This window comes from Leguminivora glycinivorella, chromosome 13, assembly GCF_023078275.1.
Source record: "Leguminivora glycinivorella isolate SPB_JAAS2020 chromosome 13, LegGlyc_1.1, whole genome shotgun sequence".
NCBI lineage: Eukaryota > Metazoa > Arthropoda > Insecta > Lepidoptera > Tortricidae > Leguminivora > Leguminivora glycinivorella.
Window position 1 is genome coordinate 9,707,235 of NC_062983.1, and position 16,398 is coordinate 9,723,632.

A 16,398-nucleotide genomic window follows, 5' to 3' on the forward strand; every position below is an offset into this window, starting at 1 on the left:
ATAATATAATTGTTATAAGTAGGTACAAAGAAAGGACCAAGATTGTTCACGTCATGGATGCATGTTTTGTTATCTTGATCGTTTATATTACTTTGTTAGGATATTAAGTAGGTATCTACCTACTATGATAATTCATAATTAGCAATAAGTTTGATTAGGTACTTTGACAAGGAAAGATTTAAAATTCTATCAATCAAATGACGTTCCTATGTGTCGCCAAAAAAATCTTAAGAACTATTCGAGAATTAAAGAAATTTTCTCAAACATGGTATGAAATATTGATGTTATGTGCCTTGTAATTGGCAGCGAAGTATGACGTTGCAGGTGCGGCTAGGACGATTGATAGATAATGGAATTTCATACAAACCTTGCAGGCCAAGGCCGGCAAAGTCTTCTTTTTTAATTTCCAAACACAGATAATTGTGACATAACATCCAGGTATTTAGCCAATTAAAAAAAAAAACTATAAGGGGCTGTATAGACGTGCCGACTGCAACTGGTACGGGCCCTAGACAATATTTGATTTTGGGTGCGTTTTCATACAAAAAAAAATATTCGTTTTTTTTTAATTTTTTTTTATTTTTTGTTTTTTTATAAGCGTATACGGGGTATCAAAGGGGAACGAAAATTCTTCGGGTTAGCACATTGTTACTGGTGAATTCTCAATATAACTTGAGACTCCAGTGCCGTTACAAGATGTAATAGTCTGTCGGTAGATGGCGCTAGACGTCACCCCAAGACGTGTGTACATAAGGAAAGGCATGGAAAGATTTGCGATGTCCGGCGTGGCTTCCGTAGCTCAATTGGTTAAGAGCCTTGCACGGATTGCAAATGATGCGGGTTCAAGTCCCGCCGGAAGCGTAAATTTTTTTTTTCATTTTTTCCTTTAATATAAAAATGTTTAGAATCGTTAGCAGACGTTTCTGCTTGTTAAAAATAAATTTAGTTAACGGAATTCAATAAAAACAGGGTGTATTGTATATGTGCTCGGAAGAGTAACGGTAAAGTCTGGCTTATCTAATAATAAACTGATGTGTAGCTCATAATCTTAATAAATAAGGCTGCAGTTATAATCTCCCGATATTTATTAAGCTAGGTTCTAGGTTGCTAGTTGGTCCCGAGCGTCTTGACCTAGCGCCAAACTAAGCAAACCTTGTACTATGGGTGCTAGCTAGGCGACGATCGTATGTATATATATTTATATATAGGAATGGTCGCAGTGATATATAGTCGCTACAAAGCTTTAGGTACATACAAAACATCTACGACTCTGGAAGAAATATCTGTGATCATCATACGGCTAAATACTACCGGGTTTCGAACCGAGGACGATTGGCTTAGGAGGCAGGGTCACTACCCACTATTATTACTAGTATATTTATAGGAATACTCTTTTTTCTGAAATTCGAAGAAAATACTGTAATTATAATAGTTTATTCCGCCAGGCTCGAGCGTTTTTCACTGTGTTAAGTTTTCTTACCCTTTTTTGCTATCCCAACCATAAGGTAACTAAAATTGTAACAATATTACACTTCATAGCCTTATTTGACATAATAATCGAAATAGCTAAGAACAGAAGGTTTCTTACATGTTCGCCAAGCAATAAATTGGCAACATTACTGCCAAGTCACGTACCAGCGAGCGTTGCCAGGCCAACTGGCTATTTGCATCACTATAGTTTAGTACTGAATTGGTGATTAATTCTAATATTTAAGTATGTGGTAGTTACAACTAGGGAACAAATCAAATTATTTTATAGAATATTTTTCGATTTGTTCTTTTTTCAAGTAGTCACACTACTAATATAAATTATAAATTTAAATAGATATTATCATACACGAAAGAAAAAACGACAAGGCCCACTGGTGGCCGAGCCGGGAATCGAACCCGGGTCTTCAGCTTACGCGGCTAACGTCTTCACCACTAGACCACCCGCCCGCCCGGGTGGCCCGGGCGGGCGGGTGGTCTAGGGGTTCGATTCCCGGCTCGGCCACCAGTGGGCCTTGTCGTTTTTTCTTTCGTGTATGATATCTATTTAAATTTATGTGGTAGTTGTTAAAGTAGGCCAGTTATAAGCCAAAATTCGATGTCGACTCGACAAATATATTATTTTATGTCTTTATGTCAAAATAGTACCTACCTATTATACTGCGACCCTTTCATATTCTCAAGGCATGAAATGAAATTACCCTTTTCTTCCTACCTTTAGTAGATTTGTTTAGGTTCGTGTGCTTGTGTGCCTCTAAGCAGAAAGTAGGTACATATTTAAACCAACAAACTGGTCAGCGTTTACGGAGTTCCAAAAGGTCGCCAGAACGAGTCTTTAAAAAGGTCTCTTTTAAACTTTCTTTTAATTAAAATTTAAAGGAAAATCAGTGTAAATAAAAAGGCAAAATACTTCAAAATAATTTATACATAAAACAAGACAAACATACAATTTTACAACTTTAAACAACTTACAAACTCCTTTTGCTTCATTGCGTTTTATGAGACCTGAGACCGAAGTCATTCAAAGCCAGGCTTCGGAATATTTTATTATTTATAATATATTTTATATTTCTTTAATATTATATTTTATATCCCAATTGGAACAGTATAAACTTTTACTGTCGTTTCAAAACCCAGTGGTTTACTCAAGCTATGGGCAATTGGAAATCTATTATTTGTTCCTAAATGCTGTTGGGGAACTGATCTTGTCCGAAGACTGACTGATAGGTGATGATGATGAAGTAGATTTCTTATTAACTCGAAAACTATAAATAATCCATACTAATATTATAAATGGGAAAGTGTGTGTGTCTGTTTGTTTGTCCGTCTTTCACGGCAAAACGGAGTGATGACTTGACGTGATTTTTAAGTAGAGATAGTTCTTCAACTATGGAGAGTGACATAGGCTACTTTTTGTCTTTTTCTAACACAAGCGAAGCCGCGAGAAAAAGCTAATAGTCATGGAATTGATGGAATAAGTGAATGATTAACCTTTTGAATGCCAACAACAAAGTGTTGTTACAAGTCGTGCCCACCGCGACAGGCACACCATAAAAGGTCGAAGGTAATGTTTTAATTAAATAATTTGATTTGTTCCCTACATCGATAGAAGGCAGCTCCATCTCTGTGGGTATATAGTAATCCTGCAATAGGATTCATATAGGAGGAGCAAGCACAAATTGCTCGCCCTTAGAGTTGGTCAAAGACGCCTAGCCTTCAGAGATAACATACACTATGATTTCTTTATCTCTAGTGTATAGTATCTATTTCCGTTTATAAAAGGTCTTGTTGCGGACGCTGTGAAGGTAATTTAGACATTTTCAAGAAGCTTGCTCGCACGTGATATTTGTGCACGTCAAAATAAATAAATATTCAAAAGGTTAAGCGTTGCAGTTGTAGCAGATCTGAGGGAATTTGACCTTGTAGGTAGTCACGTTGAGTAGGATAGGTTGGAAAACATCTGAAGCCCAGGCCGCCATGCCAGTAGCGGCGCTTGTCACGTCGTACTGTAAAATCATAAATAAATAAATATTATAGGACATCACCGTCACGTGGGTGTCGTAGAAGTCGACTGTGGGGTTAAAGTGTGGCGCAGGCGAGAGGCTGGCAACCTGTCACTGCAATGTGACAGTTTAGTTTTCTTTCAACCCTCCTCATGTCCTCTGCTTTCCCCTTTGTGAGATACAGGCGTGATTGTATGTATGTATGTGTATAGGACATCATAAACGCAAAGACTGTCACTAAAGTGTAAGAGCAGGGCATATACTCCACCGAGAAGACAATAAGCTTGATGATAGGATTTACTTACACAAAGTGACTAACAGCATAGAATAGAGGAATAAGTAAGGGAAGAGTTGTAATTTTCCATACATCAGTAAATACGGGTTATTTGTATAGGCATAGTTAAGTGACATCTAGCGACAATCACGCGTCAAATAGCGTAAATTCAGTACTGCTACTTGTCAATAGATGTCGCGACGAACGAAAAGTCTAATGCCCACCAATTTTTAGCTAATATTACAATAGTATTAATCAGTATTCTGTTTTCAATTCCCTCTGCTTGTAATATATAAGTTGTAAACTGTTCTAATATTAAATTTTTGGCAGACGAGACACAGTTGCCACCTAGTATCGAGTATCACCATAGTATTACCATAAGTAGTTCCAATCATAGAGTATATTGAATAGTATGGTATAGAGTTATCAGTCAAGATTTTCGAATGCAACGCCATCTATTATTAAGTTACGACAACTTTTCATGTGACTTTCCATGCCTAAAGGTTCCTTTTTTAGAACATAAATAATGTGGACCCTTTAAACATGGAACGCCACATATTTAAGGCGGGATTTCTAAATAGGTCATTCATCAACCAGTCACATTAATAAATATTTGAACGCTAACTTATTTGACAAAAAAAGAAGATTAATAATATTTACAATTTAATACATGTAATTAGCCATAGAATGCCGTTCGCTAGTTTGCGGGTGGTACAGCGACGTCTAGCGAAAATATTGGACATCAAAAATGCTTATACATTTTACGACAACCAGTCATTACCCAGTTTGCGGAGGTAACAGTGACATCTAGCGAACAACTTGCAGTACGACATATAATTGATTTTTACGCCCTCTATTGTTAATTTTCCTAAACATATCGAAAGTACATCGGATTTATTATTTCCTTTGACTGAAAACACCATGGTTCCAATATTGAACCGCGAGCATACCTGCAAAAAGAGGCTTTCAGTTAGTGTGGTGAAAAATATATTGATGCTAATCACACCACAGAATATATAATAGTACAAGTACAGAAGGCCCACTGCTTTGATGTTCACGAAATGCCGCCTTTTTAAATGCCTACAAAATTCTAACAAAAAAACGAGCCGCACGTGCGCAGCGTCGGACGATAGGGTTGCCTATGGATTACTGAGATAAAATGTTGTACTATTATATTCAATTCTTGGGTACTTGGTAGAGGTATATATACAGTATTTATATATTTTTGTTTAATTTCCAACATCACAAGCCTTATTGAATTTTTCTGACAATAGTAGATCTGTGTAAGAATGTCCTAAGTATGGTATTTATTTTATTCATGATGACATGTTCATTAAACTGAGCATTATAGCCATTCCAGACGCGGACATCGCATAAAAAAAACTCGTGACGTAAAGTAACAATAGAAAGTGCGACCGTGCGTTCCGTGAGAATGCACGTCACCCCTGATTAGGCCGCGAACTCGCGGCCGCCAGCATGTACTTGTAGCGCGGCGATTGAATCGCGGAGTGAGCCGCCCCTGATCACACATAAATGCCGTTACTGAGATTCGAACCCGGGACCATCCTCTTCACATTTATTATCACCACTATGCCAGATCAGTCTTCATCTTTAAAATTAGGATTTAGAACGAAAAATTGCATACCGAGTGTGTCAACACTTGTGTAAGAGCCGTAGCAGGAGCGAAAATCATCTTATTTGTGCTTCTTGCCAGAGTGGTCATAGTCACCGTCGCGGTCAATTCTTCAGTGAACATGTTGTACACCACCTAGAATATATAGGTATTAATGAATCGTTCTGCACGCTTTGTATAATAAACAAAAGTTAGTTTTTTTGCAAAAATTTCATTTTTGGCACAAGCTTTTATCGCCGACTGTACCTTTCTTTCAACAGTCATCTACTGTTCTCCGAGTCGTTTCTAAAAACCCCTTCCCCTTACTCGATGGGGATACGACGTTTCATAACAGAGTTCCTGCCACCACCTTTCTGCTCCATCATGAAATCAGCTCCATGATGCCATAATATTGCATTGTTACGTAATGTACATATCGATACCTCTGGGTTCAATTGGCGTAAAGGACATTTTGGCGAAAATGAGTTATATATACAGTTTTGTTCAGAATTTGAAGCGCTATCGATCTGTGTAGTTAAAATTTCGATATCTCTTAAAAAGTTGCCTTTACGACCAAGATTTTCTACTATGGGCTTGCAAAAATAGCTTTTCTGAAGGGGCGTAAATATCAAGTCATTAATTATAAATTATTATTTGTGTCGTAAAGGAAATCTACAAATAAAAATATAGTCGTAAGTCACCTTGATATATATTGTTGCCCTTTAAGCCCTTACTTTTTAAGGATCACTTTCTATAGTAGTGTGGTAAAGTTGGGCGTAAAGGACAAGTTTTTTGTTCTTCGTCCTTTACGACCAGCACTAAAAATATTTTATCCGCAACTGTAATCGATATCTTTGGGTTCAATTGTCGTAAAGGACATATAATGCAGGTTTCCAAGAGAAAGATAAACCCACTTTTTTGTTTTTTTGACCTATATTTGTGACGTGTATAAGAAAAATATGCAGATTACGAGTATCTTTAACCTAGTGTAGCAACCGTAGTGATAAACTAAACGATTTAGAAGATAGATGGTTGTAAAGGACACGTCAAAATGCTATAACGTCCTTTACACCCATGATTTGATAGGGTCGTAAATGACAGTCTTAGATGATTTTTATACAAAGTCGGGGCGTAATTGTAACCGAAATGGTACTACAAATGTTGTGCTAAGTTTACCTACAATTAAAAACTGGAAAAATGTATCAAAACGTACTTAATATGGCATAGAATAGCTACATTAGTTTAATGCAGTGTATTATTTATCTAAGCTATCTTAGCAACAAAAAAGAACAAGACTATTTTATATCCAGTTTTGTAATAAAGAAACAATATTTGCTTAAAAACTATCTAATACTTTGGCAACAAATTCAAAGTTATTTTTTTAGTATTCGCCGCTGTCTGAATAGTCAGTAGGTTACGCATTCAGACTTTAATTCTAGCAGGGAAACGCTTTCGTAGTATTATTATACTGCGGCGAGATGTAGGTAATAAAAAAAACACTATGGTAATCAGGGTACGTACCCAAATGCACAAACGCTCACGATAATATCTATTTCGTAGCTATATATCTTTATCGCTCTTGCGTATTGCACCAGACTGCATTTTTGTCGGCGTCTGGCGTCGACGATTGCCATTGAGCTACGCCGACAGTAAACTTTAACAGTAGACTATACTAACATTTAGTGCGACAATAACAGGTGCGTTTCGCTAGCGAATGAGCGTTAGCGTTTGGTGACTTGGCTATATGTACCCAGGTACTTAAAGCATTGACTATAATATTTCTAGGATTGAACTCATAATTAAGATTATTCTTATTTAACAGGTTTTAGACTAAATAACAATATTCTGTTTTAAAATTATCAAAAATATGAATCAACAATGTAGGTAGTCTTGACTACAGTTACTATTATTTATTAGTTGGTCACAGTTTGTATACGCGTCCTAACTTGCGTTTATAAATAGGTACTTAACTCTTTAGTTATTCTTAGAACTTCTTTCTACTTTAGACTTAAAATTACTGTCGTATTAATATAGTCTACTGTTCACATTTTCTGATTAAAGTTTACGTGATTACCATTAGTGTTTGTATATTTACTTAAACTACGAAAGCGTTTCCCTGCTAGAATTAAATACTGAATGCGTAACTTATTGAGACAGCGGCGAGTACTAAAATAATAACTTTCCAAAATATTAGATAGTTTTTAAGCAAATGTTGTTTCTTTATTGCAAAACTGGATATAAAATAGTCTTGTTCTTTGTCTTTGCTAAATATTTAGATAAATATACACTGTAACACTATTGTGGCTATTCTATGCCATATTAACTACGTTTTGATATATTTTTCAAGTTTCTCAATTGTAAACTAAGCTAAAAACAGTTGCCATTTGTACCATTCCGGTTACATTTACGCCCCGAATTTGTATAAAAATCATCTAAGACCGTCATTTACGACCCTATCAACTCTAATTGTTCAAAAAAATCGTGGGTGTAGTAAAGGACGTTCATAGCATTTTGACGTGTCCTTTACAACCATCTAACTTCTAAACCGTTTAGATTATCACTACGGTTGCTACACTAGGTTAAGGATACTAAAAATCTACATATTTTTCTATATACGTCACAAATATAGGTCAAAAAACAAAAAAGATGTAAACATTTTTCTAAAAAAAAAGTTGTTTTTTGCTTCTCCTGAAAACCTGCATTTTGTCCTTTACGCCAATTGAACCCAAAGGTATCGATATGTGTGCAAAATTTCAGCTCAATCGCAAACCGGGAAGTGGGTTAAATTTAGCTTCTACGTTTTGACCCAAACTAACATACTAAGACCAAGAGACGATTCAGCTTAAATGATCCAAAACTGGACCGGACCGTCATCACACTTCACTAGGTATTATGTTAAAAGCATCACCGATGTCATTTTTTTTGGACTAGCATTTGCATCAGTTATCTTTTATTATGTTTGGCAACTATTACTCGGCTATAAGACAGAATATTTGGATATTACTCAAGGAAAGCATATTACCGCAAAGGGATACTGGACGATGTTGTGTCTAAAGATCCCCGTGAAATGGTGGATTCTGCCATCATCCAGGGTTACTTCGACGTCGTACCCCAACCTCACGTCTACCATCCTTAGCGTAGCCTGCAAAAATAACGTAGTTTTAAATACCGACTAAAAAGCTTCTATTCCTTGATATTGGCACAATACTGTCCCTTTTTATTTTTTCTTAGCCTATTTTATGTCCCACTGCTGGACAAAGACCTCTCCTTTCTTCCACCACTCATCGCGATTTGCTACCTACTCCGGCCTGTCGGAACAATTTACCGCCACCAATCAGAAACTGTAAATCCATTACCTCTTTCAAGCAAAATCTTAAACAGCATCTACTTGAATCTCAACTAAATGATTAACACTAAGCGGCCACATTTGCATTTATTTACATTTACATTTATAAATAATATGTTCTGTCAGTAGGTTAACACACACACAAGTATACACATTTTCTCTAACACGCCCAAACATAGTTTCTGTATAAGTGATCATACGTTCTTTTTAGTTATAAGACCTAGTTATTAATTTTCTGGGTGCCCTGAAAACCAGTGCCGCGTCTATTAGACACGGTATTCGCTGAGTGGCATCCTATTTGGTGTACTAGTTATTAAGTATTATGTACTTGTTTTTATTATGTATCTGTATGTCAAATAAATATTTTCTATTCTATTTCTATTCGTTGGAAAATGCGTCAAGGTCGTCCCGCCATCGCTTCTGTGGTCTGCCTCTGCCCCGGATAATCGGCGTGTCCAGTCAGTAGCCAATTTGGCCCACCGATCTGGATGCATTCAGCAGACATTATTTTGTTAGTCAGACTATAAACTTGACGGAAACTGAATATAGAATCTCAGATGACATGGGGCATACTGTTTTACCTATTTGTGGCCACGAGTAAATAAAAAAAAATAAAATCCCTTATGAAAAACAAGGAACTGGACTTCCAGTTAACTTGGGCTGGGATTTACCTGGACAAACACGCTGGTGGTATTGTCTGAGTTGTCAAACCGCCACACTTGTTGTAGGGTGCTCTGAATCAGGTCCACCTTCTGGATCGACGTGACGAAGCCATTTTTGAACGCGACACGGCCTTTGACTGTCCAATCGAATATATTTTCACTGTTGGGAGAAGAAATACAAAATGACAATGTAATGCTAACTTACTGCCCGATTCGAACGTCGAAAGAGATCTAATACGATATAAGGATCGGATATGTCAGATTCATTAAAAGTGTCATTTTATTTGGAGAATCTGTATTAAAATTATATTAAAATATGTGGGCTACCGAGCTTTGCTCGGTTCTAATTTATTATATCACGTCTTTATATAAAAAAAAACTCTTATAAATACAAAAAAAAATACAAAAACAAAAACTTAATTTCTGGCCAGGATTAGAAACCCTGACACCTGCGCTGCCGTCCGATCACTAAAACCCCTCTAAGCTGCATATTACCAGTTTTCATTTGGATAAATATTCTTAAATAGGAAAGAATTCCCCATCGACTGGTCTTGGAATCATATTTTTATCATTTTTAGTTACCGAGATACAGAGTCGACATACCTCGCTAAGTGCACTATTTTATAACCCTTTTCAATAGTATAAAACCGCAAACCCACATTTGTCTTCTATAACTTATATTAAAGCGCTTAGCAGTTGTTTATCTTCATAGTTTTATCACACGATACATAACTATAACAACGTTACTTGACATAAGCTTCATAAATTCCCATTAAAGCCGTTTAATTGCGTTATTACATTTTATAACATTCACTTTTTTAAATAAAATACTACGCTTAAACACGGCTAAAGTCCTTTAAAAAAAAAAAAAAAAATATATATATATATATATATATATATATATATATTTTTAAAGTCCTTTAACCGTGTATTTAAAGACTTTCATTGTAATTTCGGTTACAAATACATCACTAAAACCTAGTTACTGCGCTTTACGGTGAATTTATTACTAAAAAATATTCATAATGCCACACTGAAACAGGACAAACCAGCAAAGCTACGCTAAAACCCCGCTAGTTGTAAAAGTATACCTTCCAAAGTTATTGCGCCAGTCCGACAGTCGGCCGAGCGGCTCGCGCGCAGAAGGTTGTGCGAAGGCTGTAGTGACCGGTGAATGAACATTTTCTCCTTAAAATGTTAAGAAACCGAAGACCAGGTAAGTGTTAAATATCTTTTTTTAAGGTTTTTTCAAGCACAACTTGCGTTTTGCTAACGTATTATCACACGTTTGCCGCGACAAGTAAATACCTAACTCATAAGTTATTCGATCAAGAGCCCAGTTAAAACTATTGTGTACAAATAAAGCGTAAACAAAAAAGTCAAGAAATTACATTGTACCATCCTATTGCTATGTAGGCATTGCCATAGCCACATACATTTTGTAAGCATTTATTTACCTTACAATGTTTTAGTACCTATGTAGGTATGGATTACTTGCGCAACATTATATTACCGTCAAGCTGATTTAATAATGCAGTCAAAAATCAAATTAATTAATGTTATTTCTTTTAGGCTTGTTACGAACTTCAAGATACAAACGATAACAGAGATCTGCGAATAAAATGAATACCGAAAAACCGACCACAAGTCATCACACCAGCAGTAAGTTTAATAAATGTAGAACAGAAGGGGATTGCTCAACTCGATCTTTACCAAGGAACATTTTATCGTTGTTTCAAGAATTTTTGAGATTGATAGCTCAGAATTCTTTGCCTAACTTAGCCACGCCGAACGTTTCTGCTTTAATTTTCAATGCTGACGAAAATACATCAATTTTAAAACTCCCTTTTACTGGTCCAAGCTAAAACCGTTGCTGACGATCATCGAATTTGGGTTTATCCTTCGTTGTAACAAAATCGAACAACGTTTACTTCTTTAATCATTCGTAAAATGCTTCTCATCTTGATATAAGGAAAGAAGGTTTTTGACTATTCCGTCGCAGACGCATTGAAACTACAAGTGATGACTCGAAAGAAGAAGAACTCTATACCTAGCATGTAAAAATTGTAAAATGACAACATATGTATCATCCAAAATGAAGCTTTATCTTGATTTATCCGCTCCAATTCATACAAACAACAGAGAAACAAACTTAAAATTAACCTAGTTAATACAATTTTAAGCAATGATGCACCTGATTTTACCAGAAATTGTTAACAAAGATCTCTATATTGATTCTAGTTTAAAGAAAAAAAAAAATGTATGATATATAAGTATTCTGCTGTACCAATTCATTCAGACCCTTCAAATCCAGAAGTTTTACATACAGAAAAGGAGGACTGACCTACACATAAGTACATATAACCATTTATCGATGTAGAACCACCGTCGATATAGAGCACTACACTCGTAATATTAATACATATTAATAATACAACTGTCGAAAACCAAACGTACAAAAAAAATAAAAAAAATTTAAGAAGAACGGAATCAAGCGGAAAGAGAGAAAATTATTATGTCAAACAATCCTAAATGTATTTTGAATTTTTGAAGTATTAAATAAATAAAGATTGCTATTTTCACTTGCTTGGCGAATAAAAAATGAAATCCGTGTTTCTTTTTGTAAGAACTGCCAATGTCAACCGTTTTTAACCTTATATAACTCGGTAATAAAAACATTATTTTAATAGTGTATTATAGTAATAATACGAATAACTTTGGATATCCAAGAGCGACACCTTTCGCCGTGTCGGTATAGCAAATTGATTTGTTGCAATGTAAAAAGCGAATTTTATTGTTTCATATTAATGTTATGTTAGTTTTCACTAATGTTAGAATATTATATTAAGTTTAAATATGTTAATTTGTAACATAACTTATAAAGAGGTTTTTTATGCATGCAAATAAATGGTTATAATATCATACAGTTGTCTTTTATTCATTTAACAAATTGAATTGCTCTTGAAACTTAGTGCAGGTACTGCAGGTAAACGGGACATTGCTAAAATGATAAACTCCTTTTAAAAAGAATGACAATGCTAAAACCTAGTAATCGTCGCTGGTTTGTCATATAGCGGGCTTTTAGATTAGGAATGCATACAAATTATTTCGATGTTAGTAGTCATTGCATAGCTTAAAAACGGTTACAGCATTTTTTTAGAGCATATACGATAGTATAAAATTGTTTAGTGTCTTTGCGGTTATTAAGCTATGTTTTTAGATTATTATGCATTGCTCAGTTACGATTACTATAAACACGTAAATTTACTTTGCCGTTATTAAGCCATGTTTTATGTATTATTCAATCCTAAAAAACGGCTAAAGTATACTTAACCGTGTTTTAACAGTAAAATCATACATATTTTAGGAATTATTTGCATAACTTAAACACAAAATGGCGAATTTCTAATAAATTAAACAATATTTAATTAAATTGATTTTAAATAATGTTAGCGTGAATTTAGTTTTAATTTAAGAATGAAAGAAATCTGGACTAAATCGACACATTTCCTAGAGATATGGGTTTTTATGTTTTTTGCCCATATCTCTCTTGCCACTATCATTTGTGGGTTAGATGGGTTTTAGTGATAGGACGGCAGTGCGATCTGTCTGCGCTGAACTGAGCTACGCAGAGCCAACGCGCGGTCGGCGAATTTAACGACCATATTTTACGTTTACTAACGCGAAATAAAAACGCATGAAAACTCGAAAATTCGCGTTTTCCGCCGATCTAAGGCTACGCTAGATAGATTTTTCACCCCCGAAAACGCCCAAATAACAAATTTCAGCGAAATCGTTAGAGCTGTTTCCGAGATCTTCAGTATATATATGTATATATAAATAAATAAATATACAAGAATTGCTCGTTTAAAGGTATACGATATCGTATAGTGCTGCTATAATGAGATTTTTCTACTCGTCGACTTTAATCTGTCAATTAGGACACCACAGACTAAACTATAAGTGCTGACTTTTCAGTGTTGGATAGTCTTTGACACTTAGTCAACTATAATATTTCATTACACTCACTTTAGTTAACTGAAAAAAATTCAAAAATAGAACTTCATACAAGTTCTATACTAATTTGCGATACCTGGCAAATTTGTCTGCATCTGAAACACATTTTTTTTTATCTATCGCGTTATCGACCAATCACAGACGATTATTACAAACAATTGGTTGCCAAGTAATTCGATGTTGATACAACGGTGAACGACGCCACTGACATTAATTTTAACTTGAATGATGATATTTTTCGTTCATTGATGATGAAGATGATGACTCATAGAAAAAGTACCTATTGTATACAATAGTGATATAATTAAGTTAGCTTTCAAGCGGTTGGTACATCAGTATCTGCTGAAACAAGAGTTCGAGTAGCATCCATCAATATTAGTATATATATAATATTTGTATGTATTAATTATATAATAAGTTTATTAAGTATATATGTATAATATTTTTATTTATGTATTTTATCACTAATTTGTATTGTACTCCAGCTGTTTTCGATTAATTCTAATCTGTTATTTTTCATTCTCTTTGCACCATTTTTATTTGTCTCTGTTTGGCCCGATGGTTGACTGGTAGAGAATGCCATTAGGCATTAAGTCCGCCATTTGTACACATTTTATTTTATTTATGTGCAATAAAGTTTAAATAAATAAATAAATAAATAATTAAGCTTTTCACTCTCGTACCATACTAATAGGCCACTCAACAAGCTTCGTGGCTCGACTGAAAAGCTTTGTATTATATCACGATTGTATAAAATACTATTAAGACTATGGGATATTATGAACCTGTAACGTTTCCAGGAAATTGTAATATTAGCTTATTTTAAAGAATCCCATTAATTATGTTTTATTTGTGAACAAATGAATATAAGAATCTAATTTAGCCGATTTGTCTTGTCTTTTTATTAATTTCATTATTTTAGTGTATTGACGACCGGTCTGCCTCAGTCGCTAGTGACCCTGCCTGCTAAGCCGCGGTCCTGGGCTGCTAATCCCGGTAAGGGCATTTTTTTGTGTGATGAGCACAGATATTTGTTCCTGAGTCATGGATGTTTTCTTTGTATATAAGTATGTATTTATACTATTTATCTATTTAAGTATTGTATATCGTCGCTTAGCAACCATAGCACAGCTTTCCTTAGTTTGGGGCTAAGTTGATCTGTGTAAGGTGTCCCCAATATTTATATTTATTTATTTATTTATTTATTTATACATATATATATCTTTTCAGAACAATTAACCTGGCAAGAAAATTGGCTTGTTATTTATAATTCCGTTTCAGATTTTACTGATTTTTTCGCTTTGTCTACCGATAATGAAATTACGAAATTATTGATACGATAAAAAGGACTTTGAGATAAAATCGGTGATATATTATCTTCGTCTATGATATGATCTGGCATATGATGTGCTAAAAATATTTAGCAATATGGAAGTTTTTTAATAAAAATAAATTTTACTTGTAGCTAGATAACTCTTTCTAAGTTGAGAACAACGAATAGAGAACAGTTTTGGAACTTTGTTGTGGATTTGTTTTGGATTTAAATGTACTTACTGTGGTGTATACTTATCGATACTAAACTCGTATAAGCGTATTCTGACATTATGTTATCGAGACAAAAATTGTATTTTACAATCAAAAACGTCGGTCGTCCTGCACAAACTGAGCATGGTCACAAATTAATTCAGCATTAAATACACTTACGAACTATGTACTATTGTAAAATCTCTCACTATTAAACTCCAAGCAAGATATTTAATAGTTGTTTGATTCAACCTCCAAAATCACAGGGCGACCCTGCCAGTGCGGCGTTGCATTAAGCAACTAAGTTGTAAAGTACTTACTCAATTTCAACCTCATGGTTTGGTATCTTCAAGTTGCACCAGCCATGAGCCTCCACATCCTTCATAGTTGTTTCCATGACCTCCAGAATATATGGCATGTGGTTGACTAGACGAACATTGTTTACTGAAAATAAAGAGCTTAGGAAATATACTGTATGAATTGTAAACTGAAATGACTGAAATAGATATACACAGAAAAAGCGACGCGAATGTTGTCGGTGTCCGAGAAAATCAAGTTATTTTGAAAAAAAAAAAACATAAGTACGTATTAATAATCTTAAATACCTTTAGCAAAATGGAAATTTAACGAATTAATAATTGATAAAAAAGATTAGTTTTATATGGTTTGTCTCCTTACACAAAGGCTTGTGCTTTTTTCACTTTACGTACTTAATAAATATAAAACCCATTTATGCTTACCTGTACTCAATAATTGTGAGTAAACCAGCCCCGCATTTAATAACAAAATAAAACACAACACTTTATCCATTTCGACAATCGGATCTAAACAAAAGATTTTTGATTTTTTAGTCACAGTAGAATTTTCAGACTTGTCCCAATGGCATACTCTGTTTGCGATTGTAAGACGTGAGAGGTTTTGTGTTATTAATTGACATTATCGAGAAGTGAGATTATGATAATTGCAATTGATAATTAGTTACTTATCTACATACAATAAATTGGCTTACAAACTAAAGTGATAAGGATAATGACCTAGCTAGTCACCATGGTGATTTCTTGTGATGATGGTGAAATAAATAAATAAAGATTAAGTAAGTATAGGACATTTACACAGATTGGCTGAAACCTCCGGTACAAGCTCAAGAAGGCTTGTATTGTGTTGTGGGTAGGTATTCAGACAGTCAAATTCATCTTTCAAAAAAGCTCGTACTTTCAGCAACATAAGTATGTAGGTAGTTTTATATTTTAAATTAGTTGTTATTGAGTTTCTTACAAAAAGATTTCAGTACCTACTCCAATTTGTCACATCGGTGTTTAATATGACGGTGATTCAAAGTCCTTTCATCATGAAATATGGATTACATTTAACATTAAAATGTCATTAAATCTGGATGTAACCATGAAATCGCATTAGGTCCATTTCATTCGGGCAGATTATCCTGTCAAGTTTGCCTAAATCGAAGTGACAGG

The 16,398-nt window shown here is 34.7% G+C and overlaps 1 protein-coding gene across 3 annotated transcripts; it reads right to left on the bottom strand.

Moving 5' to 3' along the window:
* Positions 1 to 1,970: 1,970 nt before the first annotated feature.
* On the bottom strand, positions 1,971 to 15,825 carry LOC125232831. 3 transcript variants are annotated; one of them, XM_048138623.1, is made up of 7 exons: positions 15,667 to 15,825; positions 15,247 to 15,370; positions 9,395 to 9,545; positions 8,400 to 8,519; positions 5,411 to 5,533; positions 3,222 to 3,494; positions 1,971 to 2,002 (listed from the first exon to the last, which is right to left on the bottom strand). In XM_048138623.1, exons 1-6 carry the CDS (start codon positions 15,734 to 15,736, stop codon positions 3,369 to 3,371), a joined length of 714 nt encoding a protein of 237 aa, XP_047994580.1. In that variant the 5' UTR covers positions 15,737 to 15,825; the 3' UTR covers positions 1,971 to 2,002; positions 3,222 to 3,368. The 3 variants fall into 3 exon arrangements, with proteins under 3 accessions (XP_047994580.1, XP_047994581.1, XP_047994582.1); XM_048138624.1 differs by having other exon boundaries at positions 15,247 to 15,384; positions 15,667 to 15,793; XM_048138625.1 differs by lacking the exon at positions 5,411 to 5,533.
* Positions 15,826 to 16,398: the final 573 nt, after the last annotated feature.

Bases quoted from the DNA above. Each gene is read 5' to 3' on its own strand.
- LOC125232831 (XM_048138623.1), bottom strand. From the start codon at position 15,736: ATGGATAAAGTGTTGTGTTTTATTTTGTTATTAAATGCGGGGCTGGTT. The intron at 9,546-15,246 runs GTAAGTACTTTA...TTCTCCCAACAG, and splicing joins AACCATGAGGTTGAAATTGA to TGAAAATATATTCGATTGGA. The intron at 3,495-5,410 runs GTATGCAATTTT...ATGATTTTACAG, and splicing joins CACAAGTGTTGACACACTCG to TACGACGTGACAAGCGCCGC.